This window comes from Bos taurus, chromosome 9, assembly GCF_002263795.3.
Source record: "Bos taurus isolate L1 Dominette 01449 registration number 42190680 breed Hereford chromosome 9, ARS-UCD2.0, whole genome shotgun sequence".
Lineage (NCBI taxonomy): Eukaryota > Metazoa > Chordata > Mammalia > Artiodactyla > Bovidae > Bos > Bos taurus.
Genome location: NC_037336.1, coordinates 65,828,006 through 65,851,573, shown reverse-complemented (window position 1 = coordinate 65,851,573; position 23,568 = coordinate 65,828,006). Strand labels below are relative to the sequence as shown.

General features: G+C 38.5%; 1 protein-coding gene across 1 annotated transcript in view; it reads left to right on the top strand.

Annotated features, from left to right (window-relative positions):
- The window catches only part of THEMIS (thymocyte selection associated), a 199,436-nt gene that overhangs the window by 72,353 nt on the left and 103,515 nt on the right, over positions 1-23,568 (top strand). The window contains 1 exon segment of the mRNA NM_001098116.1: positions 16,074-17,122. Within this exon segment, the coding sequence (NP_001091585.1) occupies positions 16,074-17,122 (1,049 nt within the window).

The following is a 23,568-nucleotide window of genomic DNA, read 5'->3' as shown; positions in this document are numbered from 1 at the left end:
AGTTGCATTTTGCTTTAAGAGAAACCTTAGTGCCTTTCAAAATCTGGGGAAAGGTTTCCACTCAAATATATGATATATTAGTTCATTTATGAACACAGAGGGCTGAAATCATACAAGCAAAATGGTGTTATCAGAAAGACAGTATCTGAATATTGTATAATAGGTGACAGAAGAAAAAAATGAAGAAAAAAATGCCTCAACCTTTCAGTATTCTGAGACTTACTCTTTCTCTCATTTATTTAAAAAAATTCCATTTTTATCAAATCAGAAATATCACATAGTGGTAAAAAGACAAAGTTATCAGCAAACCCATATTCTTGATCATTCCCAAATTTCCCCTACATTCTGCAACTCTGAAGTAACTTCTTTAAATATTTTGCTCCTGCTTTCTTGTATTGCCATTCACATTTCCAAATAATATATGATATTGCTATTTTTCAAGCGATCAATTTTAGACATAAACTACTGACTTTCACTTGTGATCTGAAGATTTAATGGTCTTATATTCCTACTTTCTCTTCTCTTTCTCCTTTCTCTCAGTTTATGGTAAGTTATGGTTAAGTAGTTTCATTTCTGTGACAATTCATTGCTGAATCAGGTGGTAGATAATGACCATAATTCCACTTCTCTATAACTTTATTTTTTTATAATAATGACCTTACTATTTCATTGCTTAATTTTCCTCAGTCTTCTCCTAAGACTTGAAGTATGTTCCAACATCTTTGTTAAAAAAACAACAACAAACTATTCTCTACAATTTTCCAGAGCCCAAACTGTCAGGAGATCTACATCTTTTATTTTTAATCCTGCTGGAACTCTCCAACCTCACGCTCCAATCTGTATCTGTGGATCTCTAGAACTAATGCTTAGGTGCTTGGCTTAGGTTGGGATGCTATAATTAAAAAATACTGTAAACTGGGGGTTTATAAGCAACAGGCATTTGTTTCTTACAGTTCTGGAGGCTGAAAGTCTGAGATTAGGTTGCCAGCACAGTCGAATTCTGAAGAGGAACTCTTGCAGGTTGCATGCTGACAATATCCTCACACAGTTCAGAGCAGAGATGGAAAGGAAACTCTGGTGACATTTCTTTTATTTTCTTTTGGCTGCACCACATGGCATGTGGAACTTCCCCCACCAGGGATCGAATCCATGCCCCTTACAGTGGAAGCACAGAGTCTTTACCAGTGGACCCCTGTGGAAGTCTCCCTCTAGTGACTTTTGCAGCTTCGGTTGCTTGGTCATGTCTCTTTGCGACCCCATGGACTGTAGCCAGCCAGGCTCCTCTGTCCATGGTATTTTCTAGGCAAGTATACTGGAGTGGGTTACCATTTCCTCCTCCAGGGCATCTTCCCTACCCAGGGATCGAACCCGTGTCTCCTGCATATCCTGCATTGAAGGTGGGTTCTTTATCACTGCACCACCTAGGAAAACCCTCTGGTGACTTTCATAAGGCCTCTAATCTCATTTATGAGGGCTCCATGATTTTATCTATCCTTATGACTTTAATTCTAATCACCTCCCAAAGGTGCCGCCATCTGTATCCCTACATTGGGAGTCAGTTTCAACATATGAATACTGGGGGACACAAACATTTAGTCCATAACAGCGTTGTACTGGAACTTCCATTTAACACCATCCTGGCGGTTATCTTCAAATTGCTTCTGTGTTTACTAGCAATTTCTTAACTCAAATAACATTCTTTTCTGGTTTTCTTTAGTTTTGTGGAGCCCATACTCTACTTGTTTCCTAAGAAATGTGCTGCTGCTAAGTCGCTTCAGTCGTGTCTGACTCTGCGCGACCCCATAGACGGCAGCCCACCAGGCTCCCCTGTCCCTGGGATTCTCCAGGCAAGAACACTGGAGTGGGTTGCCATTTCCTTCTCCAATGCATGAAAATGAAAAGTGAAAGCGAAGTCGCTCAGTCGTGTCTGACCCTCAGCGACCCCATGGACTGCAGCCTTCCAGGCTCCTCCGTCCATGGGATTTTCCAGGCAAGAGTACTGGAGTGGAGTGCCATTGCCTTCTCCAAAGAAAGGTGCAGAGGATATTAATTAGTTGATTACAAGACCTGCTTGTTTGAAAATATCTTTATTTTACACTCAAATAAGATGGATAGTTTGATTATTTCTAGAATTCCCAGTTGAAAACTACTTCTCAGAATTTTGAAAGCTTTGCTCCCTTATCATCTACCTTCCAGTTTTGCCTTTGAGAGATTATCCATAGTGTTCAGAAACTGCACAGCAGTGGACTTTGTGGTAGGTCTGTTCTTTCATTGTGAGGGAAGTTTTCAAGTTGGAAATTCAAGTGCTTCATTTCTGGGATAAATTCTCTGGTAATTGCCTTTCAACTATTTTTTCTATTGTTTCATTCTGTAACTTCTAATCTCATGTTGAAGCTCCCATACCGATGTAGAACTATTTTCTTTGTGTTTTTTGTCTTTGGTTTACCTTCAGGGAACATTTCTTAACTACATTTCCAACTGTTTTAATGAATTTTTAATCTCAGCTGTCATATTTTTAATTTCTAAGAGTTATTTCTTACATCATTTTTTAACTGTTACCATATTCTTGTTTTAAGGACGCAATATCTTATCTCACTGAGAAAATACTATTTCTTAAAGTTTTCTGCATTTCCTTGCATTTTATCTGCCTCTTCCAGTCTTTTCTTAGTTTTAGTCTGTCATTCTTTTTTTTTTTCCTAGTCTGTCATTCTTGTTAAGTGTTTTTTCTCAAATGCTTAGTAATTATTTGCCATTTGTTCCTATTTGCATGTGAGATAAAAATTTAATTTAATTTACAAGTGAGGTACTGTTTATATACAAGCTCTTTGCTTTGAATTTAAAGTTTAAATTTTTTTGGCTTTTTCTTTGGAGAATTCCTTAAATTCAGATCCTGTGAGTCTTTCCTCCAGGACTTGTTCAGTTTCATCTGAAAAGAATGTTCTTGATACCGTGTGGGGCTTATGAAACTATTGTAATTGAGTGGGGTAGTTGCTGAGGGTTTCACCGTTCCCTCAGAGATTGATACTTCTCTTTTTTGCTTTCAGTCCCACACTTCACTGCTCACCTATGCTCACTTTCCAGATACTGGGACTCTGTACTGTTTGCTGCAGTGAGAGAGGTTGGAGGGGTTGTCAAGCCACCTTCCCCAAATTAGAATTGAAGATCTGGATTTAATCAAGCTTCAAACCTTCACATAATCCCCTTCTTTTGTCCTCTACCTTCTCCACCTTCAGAGGGGCCTTATGCCATCAATTGCAGAGAAGGCTTTGGCACCCCACTCCAGTACTCTTGCCTAGAAAATCCCATGGGCAGAGGAGCCTGGTAGGCTGCAGTCCATGGGGTCACGAAGAGTCGGACACGACTGAGCGACTTCTCTTTCAACTTTCACTTCCCACTTTCATGCATTGGAGAAGGAAATGGCAACCCACTCCAGTGTTCTTGCCTGGAGAATCCCAGGGACGGGGTAGCTTGGTGGGCTGTTGGCTATGGGGTTGCACAGAGTCAGACACAACTAAAGCGACTTAGCAGCAGCAGCAGCAGCAGCATGCCATCAATTCAAAAGCCTTTGGAGTGTCATGTGGGGCACAAAAGATTGACTTTTCATTGGAGTCTACTCCTTAGGTACATCAGTTCAGTTCAGTCACTCAGTGTCCGACTCTTTGTGATCCCATGGACTGCAGCATGCCAGGCCTCCCTGTCCACCACCAACTCCCGGAGTCTACTCAAACTCATGTCCAACTCATGTTCAAGTATCAGTTCTTCTGCGCTCAGCTTTCTTTATAGTCCAACTCTCCCATCCATACATGATTACTGGAAAAACCATAGCCTTGACTAGACAGATCTTTGTTGACAAGGTAATTTCTCTGCTTTTTAATATGCTGTCCAGGTTGGTCATAACTTTCCTTCCAAGGAGTTCAGTTCAGTTCAGTCGCTCAGTCATGTCCGACTCTTTGTGACCCCATGAACCTCAGCATGCCAGGCCTCCCTGTCCATCACCAACTCCTGGAGTCCACCCAAACCCATGTCCATTGTGTCAGTGATGCCATCCAACCATCTCATCCTCTGTCGGCCCCTTCTCCTCCTGCCCTCAATCTTTCCTAGCATCAGGGTCTTTTCAAATGAGTCAGCTCTTCTCATCAGGTGGCCAAAGAATTGGAGTTTCAGCTTCAACATCAATCCCTCCAATGAACACCCAGGACTGATCTCCTTTAGGATGGACTGGTTGGATCTCCTTGCAGTCCAAGGGACTCTCAAGAGTCTTCTCCAACACCACAGTTCAAAAGCATCAATTCTTCAGCTCTCAGACTTCTTCACAGTCCAACTCTCACATTTATACATGACCACTGGAAAAACCATAGCCTTGACTAGATGGACCTTTGTTAACAAAGTTGTCTCTGCTTTTTAATATGCTGTCTAGGCAATGGCACCCCACTCCAGTACTCTTGCCTGGAGAATCCCATGGATGGAGGAGCCTGGTGGGCTGCAGTCCATGGGGTCGATAAGAGTCAGACACGACTGAGCGACTTCACTTTCACTTTTCACTTGCATGCATTGGAGAAGGAAATGGCAACCCATTCCAGTATTCTTGCCTAGAGAATCCCAGGGAAGGAGGAGCCTGGTGGGCTGTTGTCTATGGGGTCGCACAGAGTCAGACACGACTGAAGCGACTTAGCAGCAGCAGTAGCAGATTGGTTATAACTTTTCTTCCAAGGAGTAAGCGTCTTTTAATTTTTAGTAATTTTTTAAACTTTCTTACTCAATTTCTCATGTATTTATCTTCTCAATGCTGGAGATAGTTATTTCATTGCTATATCGTATCCAACTCTTTTTCGACCCCATGGACTGTAGCTCACCAGGCTCCTCTGTCCATGAGATTTCCCAGGCAAGAATACTGGAGTGGGTTGCCACTTCCTCCTTCAGTGGATCTTCCCAACCGGGGATTGAACCCGCATCTCCTGCATCTCCTGCATGGGCAGGCAGATTCTTTACCATTGAGCTACCAGGAAAGCCCCAATAAAGTAAATGTTTATTATTCAATAAATTAAATACTTGAACGAATGAATGAAGCAACTAAAATAATTGTTTCTGTCTATGTATATTGTACAGTACAAAGATCCTGTTTAGGTAGAAGAGGATTTTCTCACGTACCATATCCAGATTTGATTTGTTGCAATGACATATTTATGAACTTAATAGCTAAGGAGAATGAATATTCACTTCATGGCACCAAAGTTAGTGTCAGTTATATATCAGTTATATAACTATAAATGATACTAACTTTGGTGCCATGAAGTGAATATTCATTCTCCTTTTATAGTCATATAACAGGCTTCCCAGGTGACTCAGCAGTAAAGAATCTGCCTGCACTTCAGGAGCTTCAAGAAGCATGGATTCAATCCCTGGGTGAGGAAGATCCCCTGGAAGAGGGCATGGCAACCCACTCAAGTATTCTTGCCTGGGAAATCCCATGGATAGAGTAGTCTGGTGAGCTACAGTCCATAGGGTCGCAAAGAGTTGGACATGACTGAAGCAATTTAGTATGCACACATAGTCATTTAACAAGTTCAGTTTTTATTAGTGATGTTTTTCCTGATGTGTCCATGAAAATATTGTGACATAACATGATCTCTAAAACCCATGAATACTCTAGCCAGCTTCCATTTCACTGTCTTCCTTTAGGCAGAAATCTTACTACTAATATAAACATCAAACAGCAAGCAGAGGAAAGTACAGTTTTTACTGCATTTGTGTGTGTGTGTGTGTGTGTGTGTGTGTTTATTCTTAAACTACCGATAATTATGTTTATTTATTCTTAAACTACCAATAATTAACATTTTATCAGTTAGAGTTCTCCAGAGAAACAGTATACAATTTTATATAAACCAATATTATATATTATATATAATTATATGTATATGTATAGTTATATGCTATTTAAATATTTAATTCATTTTAAGGTCTTGGCTAATGTAATTATGGGGTGGAGGGCAGTGGCTAATAAGTTCTATGTCAATCAGACAGGCTGGCACCCTGGAAACATAGGCAGAAGTTTATGCTGCATTCTTGAGGCAGAGTTTTTTCTCTGGGAAACCTTTGTTTTTCAGCTGATTGGATGAGGCTTATCCACATATTGAGAGCAACATCCTTTATTTAAAGTCAAGTGATTTGGATGACAACCACATCTACAAAATACCTTCATGACAACAGCTAGATCAGTGTTTGATTAAATAACTGGCTACAACAGGCCAGGCAAGTTGACATATCAAATGAAGAAAATATGTTAATTGTATCATTAAATATAAGAAAATGGCTCTTCACTTTTCTTAGCTTTTATGAGTTAAATGAAAATGTAAAAGACAGAGTAGTGTTACAAGATAAAGCCATATCAAATGCAAGATTTCTCAAGGGCAGTCATGATGATATTTTTCCTGCTACAAATGTTGGAGAGTGATCCAAAAGGAACTATATCTGTTTGTAAATATAAACAGAAGTAGAACCAGAGGAGGACACCCAACAAAATGGAAATTCATTGTATAGCTTCTCTTAAGTTGAAATGAAACTGAATAATTGGGAAAAAATTAAGTCACAGAATATAAAGGAAATTGAGATCAAATAGATGAATGATAAATCAAATTTTAATTTAAATGTCTATAATGAGGCAAGCTCAGAAATTATTAGCGCATCTAATAATCATTGCATAATAAAGAGTAGGCTGTGATGCAAAAATGCAACCAATTCACTGAATAAATGAGAGTTGGAGACAAAATTTATGAAACGACTTTAGAGAAATATAAGTGTAGACTTAAAGTAAATAACAACAACAAAAAAATCAAACTTAGAAAGTGAAAATTTCCCCAAAATACATGGACTATTTAACCATAATAATATAGGAGAAACTAAAAATTGAGAAAAACTGCAGGCTAAAATTTACAAAATTTAAGATAAAAATATGTCAAAACAACCATCTTGCCTTCCAGACTTGAATAAGATTGTCTCAGTAGATTTCTAACCATGTACTGCTAATTCAGGTCTAATTGCAAAGGATGGGTCCCTGAATGCTGAGTTGAGACCAAGAGTATTCTAGAATATTAGCTGTCCAAGGATTCACATATTGTCTAATATTAGTCAAGCTTAAATATATACCTGTATTTTCTCTTTAAAGATAATTTTTAGTGCAGTCCCCCAAATTCGTACTTAGGTAAAAGAGTTGTTGCAGTGGGTAATGCAGAAAAGCATCACATTATGATTAACATTAGCCCTAACTGTAAAAGGGACTTTCCCTGAAAGAATAAGCAGAAAGACAGAATTTAATGAAATGACTCAGAAGCAGAGGGAGGAAACCAATGCTACCTTTTTTAGAGAAAATGGAATGGAAGTTTTTTTCTTAATAGCTCCCTTTGGAAAACCAGAAATGTACCCAATAATTCATGTTTACCCAGGAAGAAAATTTGGAAAGTGTTAATTAAGGTTGTGTGAATATATATTGTTTTTACTTCAGATTAATTTGAAACTGGAAAATTTGTAATAAACACTTTCAGGAATGCTTCTCATGCTCTGGGTTGGTGCCTTCTTATCTCTTTATCAGTTTTTTGTGAAGATAACTTTTTTGGGAAATTTTCTAGTTTAGCTCCCTCACTGTAACCATTTTCATTTTTGGTGATGACAGAGAGTATTACATTTTTCCATTCCAGTTATAAGTTAAAAATGCTTGTTTAAAGATATGTAACACACACACACACACTGGAATTATATATACCAAATGTAAGCAGTGGTAGTCTAAAGCTAATAAAGATTGTAATGTGATATCTCCCCTCTTATTTTTTAAAAAATATTTTGCAACAGCATAAAACCATCTATTTTGTAAGAAAAACAGCAGAAATGTTGATTTATCTTTCTCTTGACACATACTTAGATATAATAAAATTTGTCATGAAAGTATTTCAGTTTGAAAACTTAAGTATATCATATCCAAATTCTAGGAAACTTAAAACTATATGTTATTATTTTAACTTTTGGCTATGGAGAACTTTTAAAATCCTAAAAGATGATGCTGTTAAAGCGTTGTACTCAATATGTCAGCAAATTTGGAAAACTCAGCAAGAGGCACAGGATTGAAAAAGGTCAGTTTTTATTCCAATCCCAAAGAAGGACAATGCCAAAGTATGCTCAAGCTACTGTACAATTGCACTCATTTCACATGCTACCAAGATAATGCTCAAAATCCTTCGAGTTAGGCTTCAGCAATACATGAACTGAGAATTTCCAGATGTACAAGCTGGATTTAGAAAAGGCAGAGGAACCAGAGATCAAATTGCCAACATCTGTTGGATCATAGAAAAAGCCAGGGAATTCCAGAAAAACATCTACTTCTGCTTTATTGATTATGCCAAAGCCTTTGACTGTGTAGATCACAACAAACTGTGGAAAATTCTTCAAGAGATGGGAATACCAGACCACCTTACATGCCTCCTGTGAAATCTGTATGCAGGTCAAGAAGCAACAGTTAGAACTGGGCATGGAACAACAGACTTGTTCTAAATTGGAGTACGCCAAGGCTGTATATTGTCACCCTGCTTATTTAACTTATATGCAGAGTACATCATGTGAAATGCTGGGCTGAATGAAGCACAATCTAGAATCAAGATTGCCAGGAGAAATATTAATAACCTCAAATACACAGAACGTGGCAGAAATGGCAGAAAGTGAAGATGATCTAAAGAGCCTCTTGAAAGTGAAAGAGGAGAGTGAAAAAGCTGGCTTAAAACTCAACATTCAAAAAATGAAGATCATGGCATCTGGTCCCATCCCTTCATGGTGAGGTGCTTGGATGGCATCGTTGACACAATGGACATGAATTTGAGCAAACTCCAGGAAATAGTAAAGGACAGAGAAGCTTGTTGTGTTGCAGTCCATGGGGTCACAAAGAGTTGGACTCAACTTAGTGACTGAACAACAATGGAGAACTTAAAACATGCAAGAGTAAAGAGAATATTATAAACAATAACAAGGATTTTGTTTTAATGTATTATCTAACAAAATGGTAAAATATATAAAATTTGAAGTTGATGTAACAGCAATTAGATGGAGTGAGTTGTCAGTAAAGTGACTATCTGTGGGCTTCATGGCACTTAGTAGAGATAGACAAATGATCAATTTCAGCTTCTCTTCCAAACGTACTGTCAAATTAATCTGCCAGAATTCTATTTAATTTGGTCATTATTAACCTCAAATATTCCAGGGACAGATCCTTCTTCAGACATAGTCTTATGTCTTTCAACATAAGACTTTCAACAGGTCTCTTCTCCAAACTCCCTGCTCTCATTTAAAATCCTGAGACTGGATTACATGTTGATCACTGACCATATCCTTTTAGTCTGCTTCCTTATCTATAATTGTGGTTTTCTTAGGGTGTTCCTTCTCCTATCCTCTCTTGGCTTGTAATTTCTCCCCATCCTTAAAGACTGATGTTGTGGCCACATCTTTTCTAATATCTATCTTTGGCCCCAGCCAAAAAAACTAGATGTGTTATTCCACTCTTTTTCTGTCTACTGTAGTTTTAATTGAGCCTTTTACATGATTCCATGTTCTTTCTTCCTCAGCATATCAGCTTTACTTCAAAAATATTTTTAGTCATTACCTTAGAGTTTGAAATGTGCACGTATAATCTACGTCTACTTTCAACTAACACTATACCATTTCATGACAAGTGCAGGTAACGTATAACAGAGTATGCCCACTTACTCTTTCCTGTCTCTTTATACAGTGCTGTCATTTATTTCATTATCAATGTGCCGTAATCATCCAATATGTTGTTGCAGTTTTTATTTTGAACAAACTGTTATCTGTTCTATCAATTAAAAATAAGAAAAATAAAACATTTTACTTTGCTTTCATTTATTTCTTCTCTAATACTCTTCTTTCTTCATGTAGATCTGAGTTTATGACATGTAATTTTCTTTTTTTTAATTTAAATTTATTTAATTTAATTGGAGGCTAATTAATTTACAATATTGTATTGGTTTTGCTGTACATCAACATGAATCCACCACAGGTGTACAGGTGCTCCCCATCCTGAACCTCCCTCCCACCTCCCTCCCTGTACCATCCCTCTGGGTCATCCCATTGCACCAGCCTCAAGCATCCTGTATTCTGCATGGAACCTGGACTGGCGATTCGTTTCTTATATGATATTATACATGTTTCAATGCCATTCTCCCTAATCATCCCCACCTTTCCCTCTCCCACAGAGTCCAAAAGACTGTTCTATACATCTGTGTCTCTTTTGCTGTCTCGCATACAGGGTTATCATTACCATCTTTCTAAATTACATATACATGCGTTAGTATACTGTATTGGTGTTTTTCTTTCTGGCTTACTTCGCTCTGTATAATAGGCTCCAGTTTCATCCACCTCATTAGAACTGATTCAAATGTATTCTTTTTAATGGCTGAGTAATCCTGCATTGTGTATATGTACCACAGCTTTCTTATCCATTCATCTGCTGATGGACATCTAGGTTGCTTCCATGTCCTGGCTATTATAAACAGTGCTGCGATGAACATTGGGGTACACATGTCTCTTTCAATTCTGGTTTCCTTGGTGTGTATGCCCAGCAGTGGGATTGCTGGGTCATAAGGCAGTTCTATTTTCATTTTTTAAAGGAATCTCCACACTGTTCTCCATAGTGGCTGTACTAGTTTGCATTCCCAGCAACAGTGTAAGAGGGTTCCCTTTTCTCCACACCCTCTCCAGTATTTACTGCTTGTAACAAAATAGAAAGCTCAGAGATAAATCCACACACCTATGGACACCTTATCTTTGATAAAGGAGGCAAGAATATACAATGGAGGAAAGACAATCTCTTTAACAGTGGTGCTGGGAAAATTGGTCAACCACTTGTAAAAGAATGAAACTAGAACACTTCCTAACACCATACACCAAAATAAACTCAAAATGGATTAAAGATCTAAATGTAAGACCAGAAACTATAAAACTGCTAGAGGAGAACATAGGCAAAACACTCTCCGACATACATCACAGCAGGATCCTCTATGACCCACCTCCCAGAATATTGGAAATAAAAGCAAAAATAAACAAATGGGACCTAGTTAAACTTAAAAGCTTCTGCACCACAAAGGAAACTATAAGCAAGGTGAAAAGACAGCCTTCAGAATGGGAGAAAATAATAGCAAATGAAGCAACTGACAAAGAACTAATCTCAAAAATATACAAGCAACTCCTGCAGCTCAATTCCAGAAAAATAAATGACCCAATCAAAAAATGGGCCAAAGAACTAAATAGACATTTCTCCAAAGAAGACATACAGATGGCTAACAAACACATGAAAAGATTCTCAACATCTCTCATTATCAGAGAAATGCAAATCAAAACCACAATGAGGTACCATTTCACGCCAGTCAGAATGGCTTCGATCCGAAAGTCTACAAGTAATTTTCTTTTCTCTGAAGAACTTCTTTTATGTTCCTTGCAAGTCAAGTCTACTGTTGACATAGTTTATCATTTTTGTTTGTCTGAGAAAGTCTTTATCTCTCCTTCACTTTTGTAGGGAAGGTAAAATTTCACCTTTACCCTCTTAGAGTTTTTTGGCTGGAGCTGAGGATTAAACTGATCTTAGATTAACAGGAGAAAAACATACACATTTGCATAAGTTTGACATGGGAGCCCTCATAAGAAAATGAAGACCCAAAGAAATGGTGAAACCTGCAGCTTTTAAATTGGGTTGAATAACTGAGACTTTTGTGGAAAAGTATACTATGAGGAGAGGCTAAAGGAAGATAAAAATTCTTTTGACGAGGTCTGTTTATTCAGAATTATCTTGGCTTTGACTCCTTGTTAAAATGTTTTCTTTCTTCTGGTATGGAGGACAACTTTAGCATGGAGTTTTTAATCTTCTGTTTTCAGGAAGAAAGGGGAGATTAGCATGTTCTTGAATCTGCTACTTTTAAAGTACATTTAGCTCAAAATAATCCTTAAACCAAAGAGATATTTTGAGATAGCATCTTCTTCCACCTTGACTTTTGAAGGCTAATTTTTCTACATACAAAATTCTAGGTTGGTATTTTTTGCCTCTTTCAATACTTTAATATGCTGTTTACTATCTTTCTGCTTTTCTGAAGAGAAGTCCAGTGTAGTTCTTAGCTTCTTTCATCCAAAGGTCAAATGGTTTGTTTGTTTTTCCTTTTGGCTTCTTTGTTTTCTCTTTTCTTTGATTTTCTGTAGTTTGAATATGATATGTTTAGGTGTCAATGTTTTGTGTTTACTAACTTCATTAATTTTGGAAAATTCCCAGCCATTATAATGTCATGATTGTGCCTTTTCTCTCCTTTTTTCCTTCTGGCATTCCTCTGATGTGTGTATTACACCTTTGGAATTGTCCTACTGGTCTTTGAAATTCTCAGTTGTTTTTTTCATTCTTTTTCTTTTCAGTTTGAGAAGTTTTTATTGAGATCTTCAGACTCACTGATTCTTTCCTTAGCCATATATAGTTTATTAATGAACACATCAAAGGTATTCTTTAATTCTTTTCCCGTGTTTTTAATTTCTAGCATTTCTTTGTGGTTATTTCCAAGAGTTTCCATCTCTTTGCTTACATTAGCTGTCTTTTCTTATATTTTCTTCCATTAGAGCCCTTAGTATAGTAATTATATTTAAATTGCCCAATCTGATAATTCCAAAATCTCTTCCATATCTGAGTCTAGTACTGATGCTTCGTATTTTGTAAGCAGGCTGTTGTTCGCCTTTTAACATACCTTGGAATTTTTTGTTGAAAGCTAAGCATGATGTATAGGATAAAAGAAATTGAGGTAATAGGTCCTTAGTGTGAGCTTTTAAAATAGGAATTAGGCTGTGTTTGTTGGTTACTGTACCTGTAGGAGTCAGAAACTAACATTTTAAATAGTGTTCTAGCTTATTATTTCCCCTGTTGTCTTTCTCGAGACCCCTACTTAAATAGGGTCATAAATGCCATTCTTTCCATTGTAATCTTCTGCTGTTATATATGTCTCCTTGATATGGTTGGTGAAGTGCAGGGGAGCGGAAGCATTCTATAATCCTGTAATTAAGTCTCAGTCTTTTACTGATCTTGTTTCTCAGCTTTTTTCCTCACATCTCTTTAGTGAGATAGAATGGTCATTGGGGACTGGAGTTTGGTAATTCCCTTCTCACATCAGTTAGACTCTGTAAAACCCAAGCTGGCTGGGCTGTAGCAAAATAGATTTTCTTAGCTCAGGCCTGTTTTTTAAGAAGTGAATCATCTGGATGTATTTCAAAACGGTTACTTTTCTCCTCACCCTGCCTAAAGCATGAGAGGAGTTTTCTCAGAAGAATGAGCAACAGATAGATTAGGTTTGGGTTGGGAAGATCAGAATTTCAGTTTAAACGTGTTAATTTTGAGACATCTTTTAGACATCCAAGTGGAGAGCTTAAGTAGATATTTGGAGTGCAGGAGAATTATTTGGCTAGAGATACACATTGGAGAATCATCAGCATACAGATGAGACTTAAAGACAGATGTGAGACTGTGTAAGATCATGTGGGTGTGAGTGTGGACAAAGAAAGGAGCAGAACCAAGAAACATTAAAAGGTATGTGTGTGGGTGGGGGGGAGTGGGTGGTGTGTACAGGAGAAGGAACCAGCAAAAAAGTTGAGATGAATTATAAGAAGGAAATAAGTGAGAAAATTATATAGCAAAGAGTCAAATCTACTCTGTCAAATGCTGCTGGTATTACAAGTAGGATCAGATAAGCTAGCATATCTTCAGTGGATTTGGTACAGAAGCATTGAATATAGGTCAGGAATTGGATACATAAAAATTGAACAGAAGTTAGGTAGCCTGGCCCATAGGCTTTCTCTGGCAATAAAATCATCCTAAAGTAAGACTCTGATGCTGGGAGGGATTGGGGGCAGGAGAAGAAGGGGAAGACAGAGGATGAGAAGGCTGGATGGCATCACCAACTCGATGGACATAAGTTTGAGTGAACTCTGGGAGTTGGTGATGGACAGGGAGGCCTGGCGTGCTGTGATTCATGGGGTCGCAAAGAGTCGGGCACGACTGAGCGACTGAACTGAAGTGAACTGAAAGTATTAAGACAGTTCTTTCCCCACCGTACTCATTGTGCCCAAATGCAGATTGTGATCTAGCTTGTATTATGGTCTTTATGTTCAATTTAGAATCCTCAGAAACTCCTTAGTGGCATCTGTTCTACCAGTGTCAAGCTGTGCCCTCAACTTGAGAAATGACGTGAGTCTATGAACCCATCTAGTATAATTCTTAAACACTGTTCATTTCAATTGAAATAAGTGTGATTTTAAAGTTTCTAAAATTACCTTGGGTTTCAGGGAAACCTATGGCAACAATTTCAAAAGTTTGAGTTTACCAAATTTTATAAAATGAACTGATAAACCTTTTTTTTTTTAACATTTCTCCCCTTTTCTTTTTTAATGGAAAATCTTTGCAGTTTTTACTGACCTTAAACTTATAGACAACCATTGATTCTTTTTCTTTTTTATGTTGAAGAAAATAAAATAATACAATGTCATACTGTGTGTTTTTAGGAATTCTCTTATGCAGCATGTACAAGTAATATGACACAAATTAGTTTTCAGATGATGCATAAACAGTAATACAAAACATATTAATATAGGTAATGTTTTATAAGAGAAAAATTCTGTCTTCCAAATATTCCAAATTATGCAATTACAAAAGCATACAGGGAAAAAGAATATTGACAGAAGTGTGGCTAGATATACTGGAAAACAATGGTAGATCATAGAAAGGCTACAAAACACTGTTGGGAAATTTTCAAGAAAATACAAACCATTATAAAATCCTTTTAATATTAATGTAAAACTTTATTTTTTTGATGCAAGACCATCCGTAAGGATACTGTGTGGAACAGTATATGGAGAGCAGATGATTTCAGGGCAATATTTTAAGTCTTTCTGTAGTCTCAAAGAAAGACTTCTGAGACAGTGGGCTCTTGGGAAAAATAAAGAGATTCATTATTCCCAGTGACACATTGGCAGAGAATACACTGGTAAGCACTCTGCCAGCAAACCTAGAATTCCTGAGTGGTCTTTTGACTGTAACTTTCTGTACTACTCCTTATCTATCTAGGTGTTAAGGTAGCAACAGCAAAGAAAGGAATAGTTTTCACGTTGGAAAAAGACTGCCTTTTGGTATCCATTTCCACATATTAATTAATCCTGAGTACTTTATATCCCATGATTTTGCAAAACAGTTATACCCCATAGGATAGAATTTTGTATATAGAATGTATGTCTTGAGACTTATGCAGGAAGAATCTTATGTAAAATACCCAAACTTTCCTCTAAGATGATTTTACATATGCTATCTGGACCACAAAAACATGACCTAAAATGATATAATAAATTTTCTGGAAAAACACACATACGTTTAAACACATATACATACATTCATGTATGTTATGTATGATAAAATTACAAAAAAAAAAAAAAAAAACCCAATGGAATAGTTAACACCAAAATCAGAGGAATGACTACTCTTAGGTTAAAGTGAGGATATGATTTTGGTGACTTTTGTAGGGCTCCAAGATACTAGTTAATGTCCATTTCTAAAACTAGGCAGATTTATGGATGTTGGTTTTATTTACAGTCTATTTCATTTTTAAATATAAAAAAGGGAAAGTCATGTATAAGCAATGTTATATCATAAGCATCTGAGATTTTCGAATAAATTTATTTGTGTTACCTGGACTGAGTTTTTTTAACTTTCTTTGAAGTGAAGTCACTCATTTGTATCCAACTCTTTGTGACCCCATGGACTGAAGTCTGCCAGGCTCCTCCATCCATGGGATTTTCCAGGCAAGAGTACTGGAGTGGGTTGCCATTTCCCTAGAATATTTATTTCATTAGAGTACAGTTGCTTTACAAGGGTGTGTTAATTTCTGCTGTACAGCAAAGTGAATCAGCCACATATATACATATTTCCCCTCTTCCTTGGATTTCCTGGAGTGATTTTAATACTACTCCAGAGCAACATTTTGATGCAAAAAATGTCTTTTCTTTTTCAGTCCGAAAGGATATAGTCCGTATCCTCCCCAGTTTAGATGTTGAAGTCAAAGACATTACCGACAGCTATGATGCCAACTGGTTTCTTCAGGTGTTATCTACACAAGATCTTTATGAAATGGCCAATAAACAGTTCCCCATAGTAGCTGAAGTCATAGAAGCACCCCAAGGAAACCAGCTACCCATAAGCATTTTACAGCCTGGGAAAACCATTGTGATCCACAAAAAGTGCCAGGCATCAAAGATCTTGGCTTCAGAAATTAGAAGCAATTCCTCTAAAAGACACTTCTTGATCCCCACTAGCTATAAAGGCAAATTCAAGCGGCGACCTCGAGAGTTCCCAACCGCCTATGACCTTGAGATAGCAAAGAGTGAAAAGGAGCCTCTGCACGTGGTGGCTACCAAAGCCTTTCATTCCCCCTTTGAGGAGCTGTCATCTGTCTCTGTCGGGGATGAGTTTCTAGTGCATCACTCACAGACAACTGAAGTCCTCTGTGAAGGAATTAAAAAAGTGATGGATGGTCTGGCTTGTGAAAAAATCCTCAAAAATTCCCGTGAGGTAGCACTGCTCCCTTTGTACATGGACGGAGGCTTTGTAGAGGTGATCCACGATAAGAAACTCTACCAGATTTCCGAGCTTTGCGCACAGTTTCGCCTGCCCTTCAATGTGAAGGTGTCTGTGAGAGATCTTTTTATTGAAAAAGACATTTTGGCTGCTATACCAGGACTACAGTTGGAGGAATCTATCACTAACTCTTATCTCCTCATAAGTGACTTGGCCAACCCCAAGAAATGCTGGGAAATTCCTGTTGGCCGCGTGAATATGACTGTTCAGTTAGTTAATAATTTTTCTGGGGATACAGGATCATTTCTAGTCAGTACTCTGGTCGAAGAGATCACTGAAGAACAGTATTACCTGATACGGAGATATGAAAAGTCCTTCTTGCACCCTCCACCTCGCCCTCCAAAACATCCCTCAGTGGAAAAAATAGAGTTAACTCCACTAAGCCTAGCAAAACAAAAGACAGTGAATCTGCCCAAGTCTCCCAAGGTAAGGCTATGATTTTGCAGTTTTTCCTCTTGAGCGTTTTCCTGGAGGCAGTTTATTTCAAGTCTTTTCTGAATCTGGTTTTTGCTTACTTCTCTTCCTTTCATGCCATATTTGAAATGAGCCTTTCTGATGCACAGTAATGATTGAACATCAACAGAGCATAAGCTGTTATAGCATTTTGTATTTTGATGCTTCACCAGTAGATGTGACAAGAAGTTTAAGAATTAAAAATAGCAGGGATGGCACTTGATTATGATGACCCAAATTGCTGTTTCAATGGGTTTTGTTAATTAGGAATGGTTTATAAGGTGCTTCAGAAGCAAATCTCTTTTATTTTGGAAGAGCTGTTCATTTTTTTCTAGGTGGAGTTGTGTTAATATTACATCCAGGAAATGAGCACACAATAAACCCCCTTCTTCTGGGGGTGGGGTACCAGTAGCATGCGTCTATGACACATGTCTTCATTTTGTTTTATGTGCAGAAAGATGCAAAAGTGTCTTGGCAGAACTGTGTGAGAATATGGGCATCTGCCCACATTCAGCCTGTCTGAGAATTGTCATCTTTAACAGTTCTTTTGAAAAACAAAATCAATAAAACTGCACACAGTATGAGATCATTATAGAATTAACAACTCCATAACCACTCTAAAGATTTTGGGAGGGGAGGGGTTTCAGCTTCATTTTCTCTGAAAGTTTTTGCCTCTTGGAAACCACCTGCTGAGTGCCTGGAAATCACTTACCCCTACACCAGGGAGCTCAGGTCCTTCATCTGGCCGGCAGTGGTTAGTTCTCTGGTGTGTGGAGAGAGTGCATTCTGGCCTGGCAGATGTTGAGCTGGCAGCTTGGGGAAACAAAGCAATTAGTAAAACAAAGAGAGATGCTGTGTTTATTCTCTATACTCAGGAATGATAGCAGCCTCAGGCTTCAAGGATGTGGGTATGGAAATACTTTTACTTCTACATTTCAAAGATTGCATTCTGATTGTTTGCTGGGGAAATCCAATAAAGATCTTCAAACTCATCTTCAGGAAAAGATAAAACCAGCAGAAGTTTCCTTTCCAGAAAATCAATTTTGAAGGAGTCATTCTGAAATTAAACTGTTTCCAAATAATGTTGATTAACAGGCTGCTAAACATGGAGGGTGTCTGGCTTCTCCTGTTTAATATATTTTTATTACTGAATCAAATGTGAGAGATGGAATGCTGTTCTCATTTTTAGTGGGAAGCAGAAGAAAGTCCCATCCCCCTACCACCACCCTCTCACCCTCTATGCCTATGCCTATATCTATGCCTAAGCCTCCAGAACTGTTGAATACACTACATTGGAAAGCAAAAGAGACTTGGCACATGTTCTTAAAATTAAGGACATTGAGATGAGATTATCCTGGATCATTCAGGTGGGTCCAAGTTAATCACAAGAGTCCTTAAAATATCTTTTTCACTTGAGGTCAGGGTCAGAGAGAGATGTGACTACAGAAGAACTTTAGAGAGGTGGAGCATTTCTGCCTTGGTAGATGGAGGCAGGAATCATTGAGGCAAGGAATGCGGATGGTCTCTAGAAGCTAGAAAGACAAGAGAGCTTTCTTCCCTAGAGCTTCCAAAAAGTTTCGTAACTGGTTAAAGTAAATAGGGGTTTCCCTGAGTTCTGTGAGCCACTCTAGCAAATTAATAAACCCAAGGATGGGATTCTGGGAACCTCTGACTTGTAACCATCAGACAGAAGCTATCAATAACCTGGGGACCTACTACTTGCAACCAGCATCTGAAGTGGGCAGCAGTCCTATGGGACTGAGCCTTTAAACTGTGTTGTTTTGCTGGCAAAATGGTTTATCCCTTCCTTTTTCCTTTTAATGAACATCTGAGTTCATGTACCTTTGGAGAACTTAAGGGTACACTAGGATTCAGGGGTGATTAGAGACAGGATGTAGAACACAGCCAGAGTGGGTCTTCGTTTTCATCAAACATTGGGCATGACTTGTGACAGTTCCTGCATCTCGTAGTTTCATCACTAGAGAAGAATGTAATTTCTTTGTTTGGTTCCAATTTTTAAAAGAAGGAGGAGTTTGGATCACATGCCCATCTCCTGTTTCAATCAACTCATTGGTCATCCCAACTACAGCCAGGATTGGTGGGGAAAGGAATGACAACTAGTTGTCTCAAATAATAGAAATATGGGAGCAGTATGTGAAGGCCCAGAGATATAAAAGAGTAGGTGCCTATTACAAGTAGGAGGGAAAAGACCAAAAATCCCTAAACTACTAAGAAAGCATTTGTAGAAAAAAATAAATTAAAAAAAATTTAAATGTCCTTTGAAATAATGTCAAATGAAAATGATCTATATGCTTTATTAGGAAAGAAACATAAAGCGATAATGTTGTGTCTAGGTTACTGCTTAGAAAACCTTCCAGTCCTCCTCCTATGTTTCTTAAATGATATGATACAGGATACTGATGAACAGTCAGATAAAGGTCTGGAAGGGTCAGGAATTTCTGGGGTGTACAGTACTATCCTTCTGGTGTGTGGATGTGTCCACTAAACTGAAAGTTCTCTGAACTCTGTACTTTTGGGAATTTTATGGACTTTTCCTCTTGTAAGCATGAACAATTACTAACTCCTCTTCCCGTCCCTCTCCTCTAGAGAATGGGGGTTAGGCCTGAAAATTCCAAGCTTCTAATTATGGCTTGGTGCTTCTGGTGACAAGCCCCCATTCAAGAGCCATCTGAGAATCTACCCAGAGTCACCTTATTAGAACAAAAGGCGCCCCTATTGATAACTTATGGTGAAGGATATGAAATTCGTGACCTCCAAAGAAGAAGATTTAGCTTTGGGACCAGGGACCAAGCTTGATCATTCAGGCTCTTGTGTGGCAGAAGTTTATTACAGTGAAAAAGGACAGAGAACACTTCTGCCATAGACATCAGAAGGGGAACAGAGAGTGCCCCCCTCGCTTCCCACAAGATAGATCTTAAATTAACAAGATTAGAACTAACAATAGAAAGGTCTTACCAGACCCACTCCTACAAGGTAACAAGATTAGTCAGAAGGTTCTTGTTAAGGAGGAGAAACAATATACATTGTTATTATATAATCACTAGAAGTGAAGTGAAAGTCACTCAGTCATGTCCAACTCTTTTAGACTTCATGGAATTCTCCAGGACAGAATACTACAGTGTGTAGCCATTCCCTTCTCCAGGAGATCTTCCCAACCCAGGGATTAACCCAGGTCTCCTGCATTGCAGGCAGATTCTTTACCAGCTGAGACACAAGGTAAGCTCATTAATACAGAGCATTCTGAAAGAGATGGGAATACCAGACCACCTGACCTGCCTCTTGAGAAACCTATATGCAGGTCAGGAAGCAACAGTTATAGTACTGGACATGGAACAACAGACTGGTTCCAAATAGGAAAAGGAGTACGTCAAGGCTGTATATTGTTACCCTGCTTATTTAACTTCTATGCAGAGTACATCATGAGAAACGCTGGGCTGGAAGAAGCACAAGCTGGAATCAAGATTGCCAGGAGAAATATCAATAACCTCAGATATGCAGATGACACCACCCTTATGCCAGAAAGCGAAGAGGAACTAAAAAGCCCCTTGATGAAAGTGAAAGAGGAGAGTGAAAAAGTGGGCTTAAAGCTCAACATTCAGAAAATGAAGATCATGGCATCTGGTCCCATCACTTTATGGGAAATAGATGTGTAAACAGTGGAAACAGTGTCAGATTTTATTTTGGGGGGCTCCAAAATCACTGCAGATGGTGATTGCAGCCATGAAATTAAAAGACGCTTACTCCTTGGAAGGAAAGTTATGACCAACCTAGACAGCATACTGAAAAGCAGAGACATTACTTTGCCAACAAAGTTCCATCTAGTCAAGGCTATGGTTTTTCCTGTGGTCATGTATGGATGTGAGAGTTGGACTGTGAAGGAGGCTGAGCGCCGAAGAATTGATGCTTTTAAACTGTGGTGTTGGAGAAGATTCTTGAGAGTCCCTTGGACTGCAAGGAGATCCAACCAGTCCATTCTGAAGGAGATCAGCCCTGGGATTTCTTTGGAAGGACTGATGCTAAAGCTGAAACTCCAGTACTTTGGCCACCTCATGCAAAGAGTTGACTCATTGGAAAAGACTCTGATGCTGGGAGGGATTGGAGGCAGGAGGAGAAGGGGACGACAGAGGATGAGATGGCTGGATGGCATCACCAACTCAATGGACATGAGTTTGAGTCAACTTCTGGAGTTGGTGATGGACAGAGAGGCCTGGTGTGCTGCGATTCATGGGGTCGCAAAGAGTTGGACACGACTGAGCAACTGAACTGAACTGAATGGGCTTAAAGAAAATAATGTCTTATGTGACTAAGACAAACCAATGTAGAAAAAAAAAGTTTGTCCTTTTCTCTTCATTGAGAGACCCTCCTTTCTACTCCTCGAGGGTCTCAGACTCATTCCTCCTTGAGGGCCTGGGACTCTTTATCAACCTACCTAAAAATTAACTCTCTCACTATCACACAGAAAATTCCAGGGGATTTAGAAACCCTGTGTTAGGAGCTGGGATCAAAGACCAAATATTAGAAAATAAGATGTTCCTAGTATCTTTTCCCCTAGGAATTTACAAGGACTTCGGGAGCTCTGTGCCAAGAACCAGGGACAGAGATCAGTGCATGTATTTTCTTTTATCACCAGCTGCTAAACTAAAACAAATGCTATCTTCGATTAAATTCATACATGTAGGATTCCAGATCAAATTAATAATTCCTAACTGTTTATTTGGGGCTTCCCTGGTGGCTTAGAGGGTAAAGCGTCTGCCTGCAATGCAGGAGACCCAGGTTCAATCCCTGGGTCGGGAAGATCCCCTGGAGAAGGCAATGGCACCCCACTCCAGTACTCTTGCCTGGAAAATCCCATGGATGGAGGAGCCTCGTAGGCTACAGTCCACGGGGTCACAAAGAGTCGGACACGACTGAGGGACATTTTCAGACCCCACATCGACTCTGTGTCTAGTTCTGAGTCACTTTTCTAAACAATGTTGATTAACTGAACTTTGTTAAGATGTTAAGAGTTATTTGTTAAGATGTTAAAAGGTCCACGAGTCATTTTGTTCTGTGAATGATTAGGGAAACTGAGTGATAGTCTAAACTTGAATGACTTAGTGCTAGATGATGTTAGTTATTTTATATTTGAAAGAGCTGTTTTGTAGCAACAGTGCATTCTTATTTTCCATTGTGACATTGGTTGAGAGTGAAAGGAAGGACATTTTTGGTGTAATACGTTGGAACTTATTTCCTGGCCCTGAAAAGGGTTCAGCAGAAGCTAGGAAACCCTAGGTCAGTGGTGTTATCAAGAGATACCTGCTTGATGGAAAGTTTATCAGAATTGAGAGTCTATAATTCTTCATGATTAGTTTCATCATTTCTGGTGTGGTCAATAAAGAGCTATATTTTCTCTGAAATCAGTTTAAAATGCCAGAGTATGCTCTAATTTACCTGTTTTCAGATCTACTGACTGCCTCATATTCAACATTTTTTCTCACCATGAAGATAGGACTTTATTCAGTATTTTTGGATTTTAAACAGAAACTCTGTCAGTTTCTTCATAATGTACTTGAAAAATCTTGCAACCAACCATTTTTTATCACAATGTCATCCTTTCAAATATTTCTTTCATATTTCTTCTGATATCTGCATTAAAGCTCTTCTATGTATGCTTTTGAAGGGATTGAATAAGATTTAAAAAAAAATATTTGTAGGCAGAAAGCAGCCATTGAAAGGAAGCCTCGAAGATTTTGGATTGTATGAGGAATAGTGCCTTAAATTCAGATAATAATTTGTAAGGGTTATTTGGAGCTTAACTACTCAAACTGACTTGACTCATGAAAATACCATATTAAGGGAAGAATATCAGATCCTTCATTGTATAGTTTACTTTTGCCTTCCCTTGGTCCTTAGCTTTACAAGATCATTTCTTGTACTGTTAATAATAGAATAGTTGTATAGGCTGTCTTGGAGAAGGCACTGGTGACCCACTCCAGTACTCTTGCCTGGAAACTCCCATGGACGGAGGAGCCTGGTAGGCTGCAGTCCATGGGGTCGCTAAGAGTCAGACACGACTGATCGACTTCCCTTTCGCTTTTCACTTTTCACTTTCACACATTGGAGAAGGAAATGGCAACCCACTCCAGTGTTCTTGCCTGGAGAATCCCAGGGACGGGGGAGCCTGGTGGGCTGCCGTCTACGGGGTCGCACGGAGTCGGACACGACTGACGTGACTTAGCAACTTAGCAATAGGCTGTCTAATAGTAAGAAATTAAATATACACAGTGTTAATCAGATTCACTTGTGATAGGTATCAATTGTCAGTTATGAACTGCACACTTCACCTAAGAAGTTTAGAAATTAAGACTCTCTTAGGATAGGTTATAAGAGCTAGAATATTATAGAATTGTTTCCCAAGG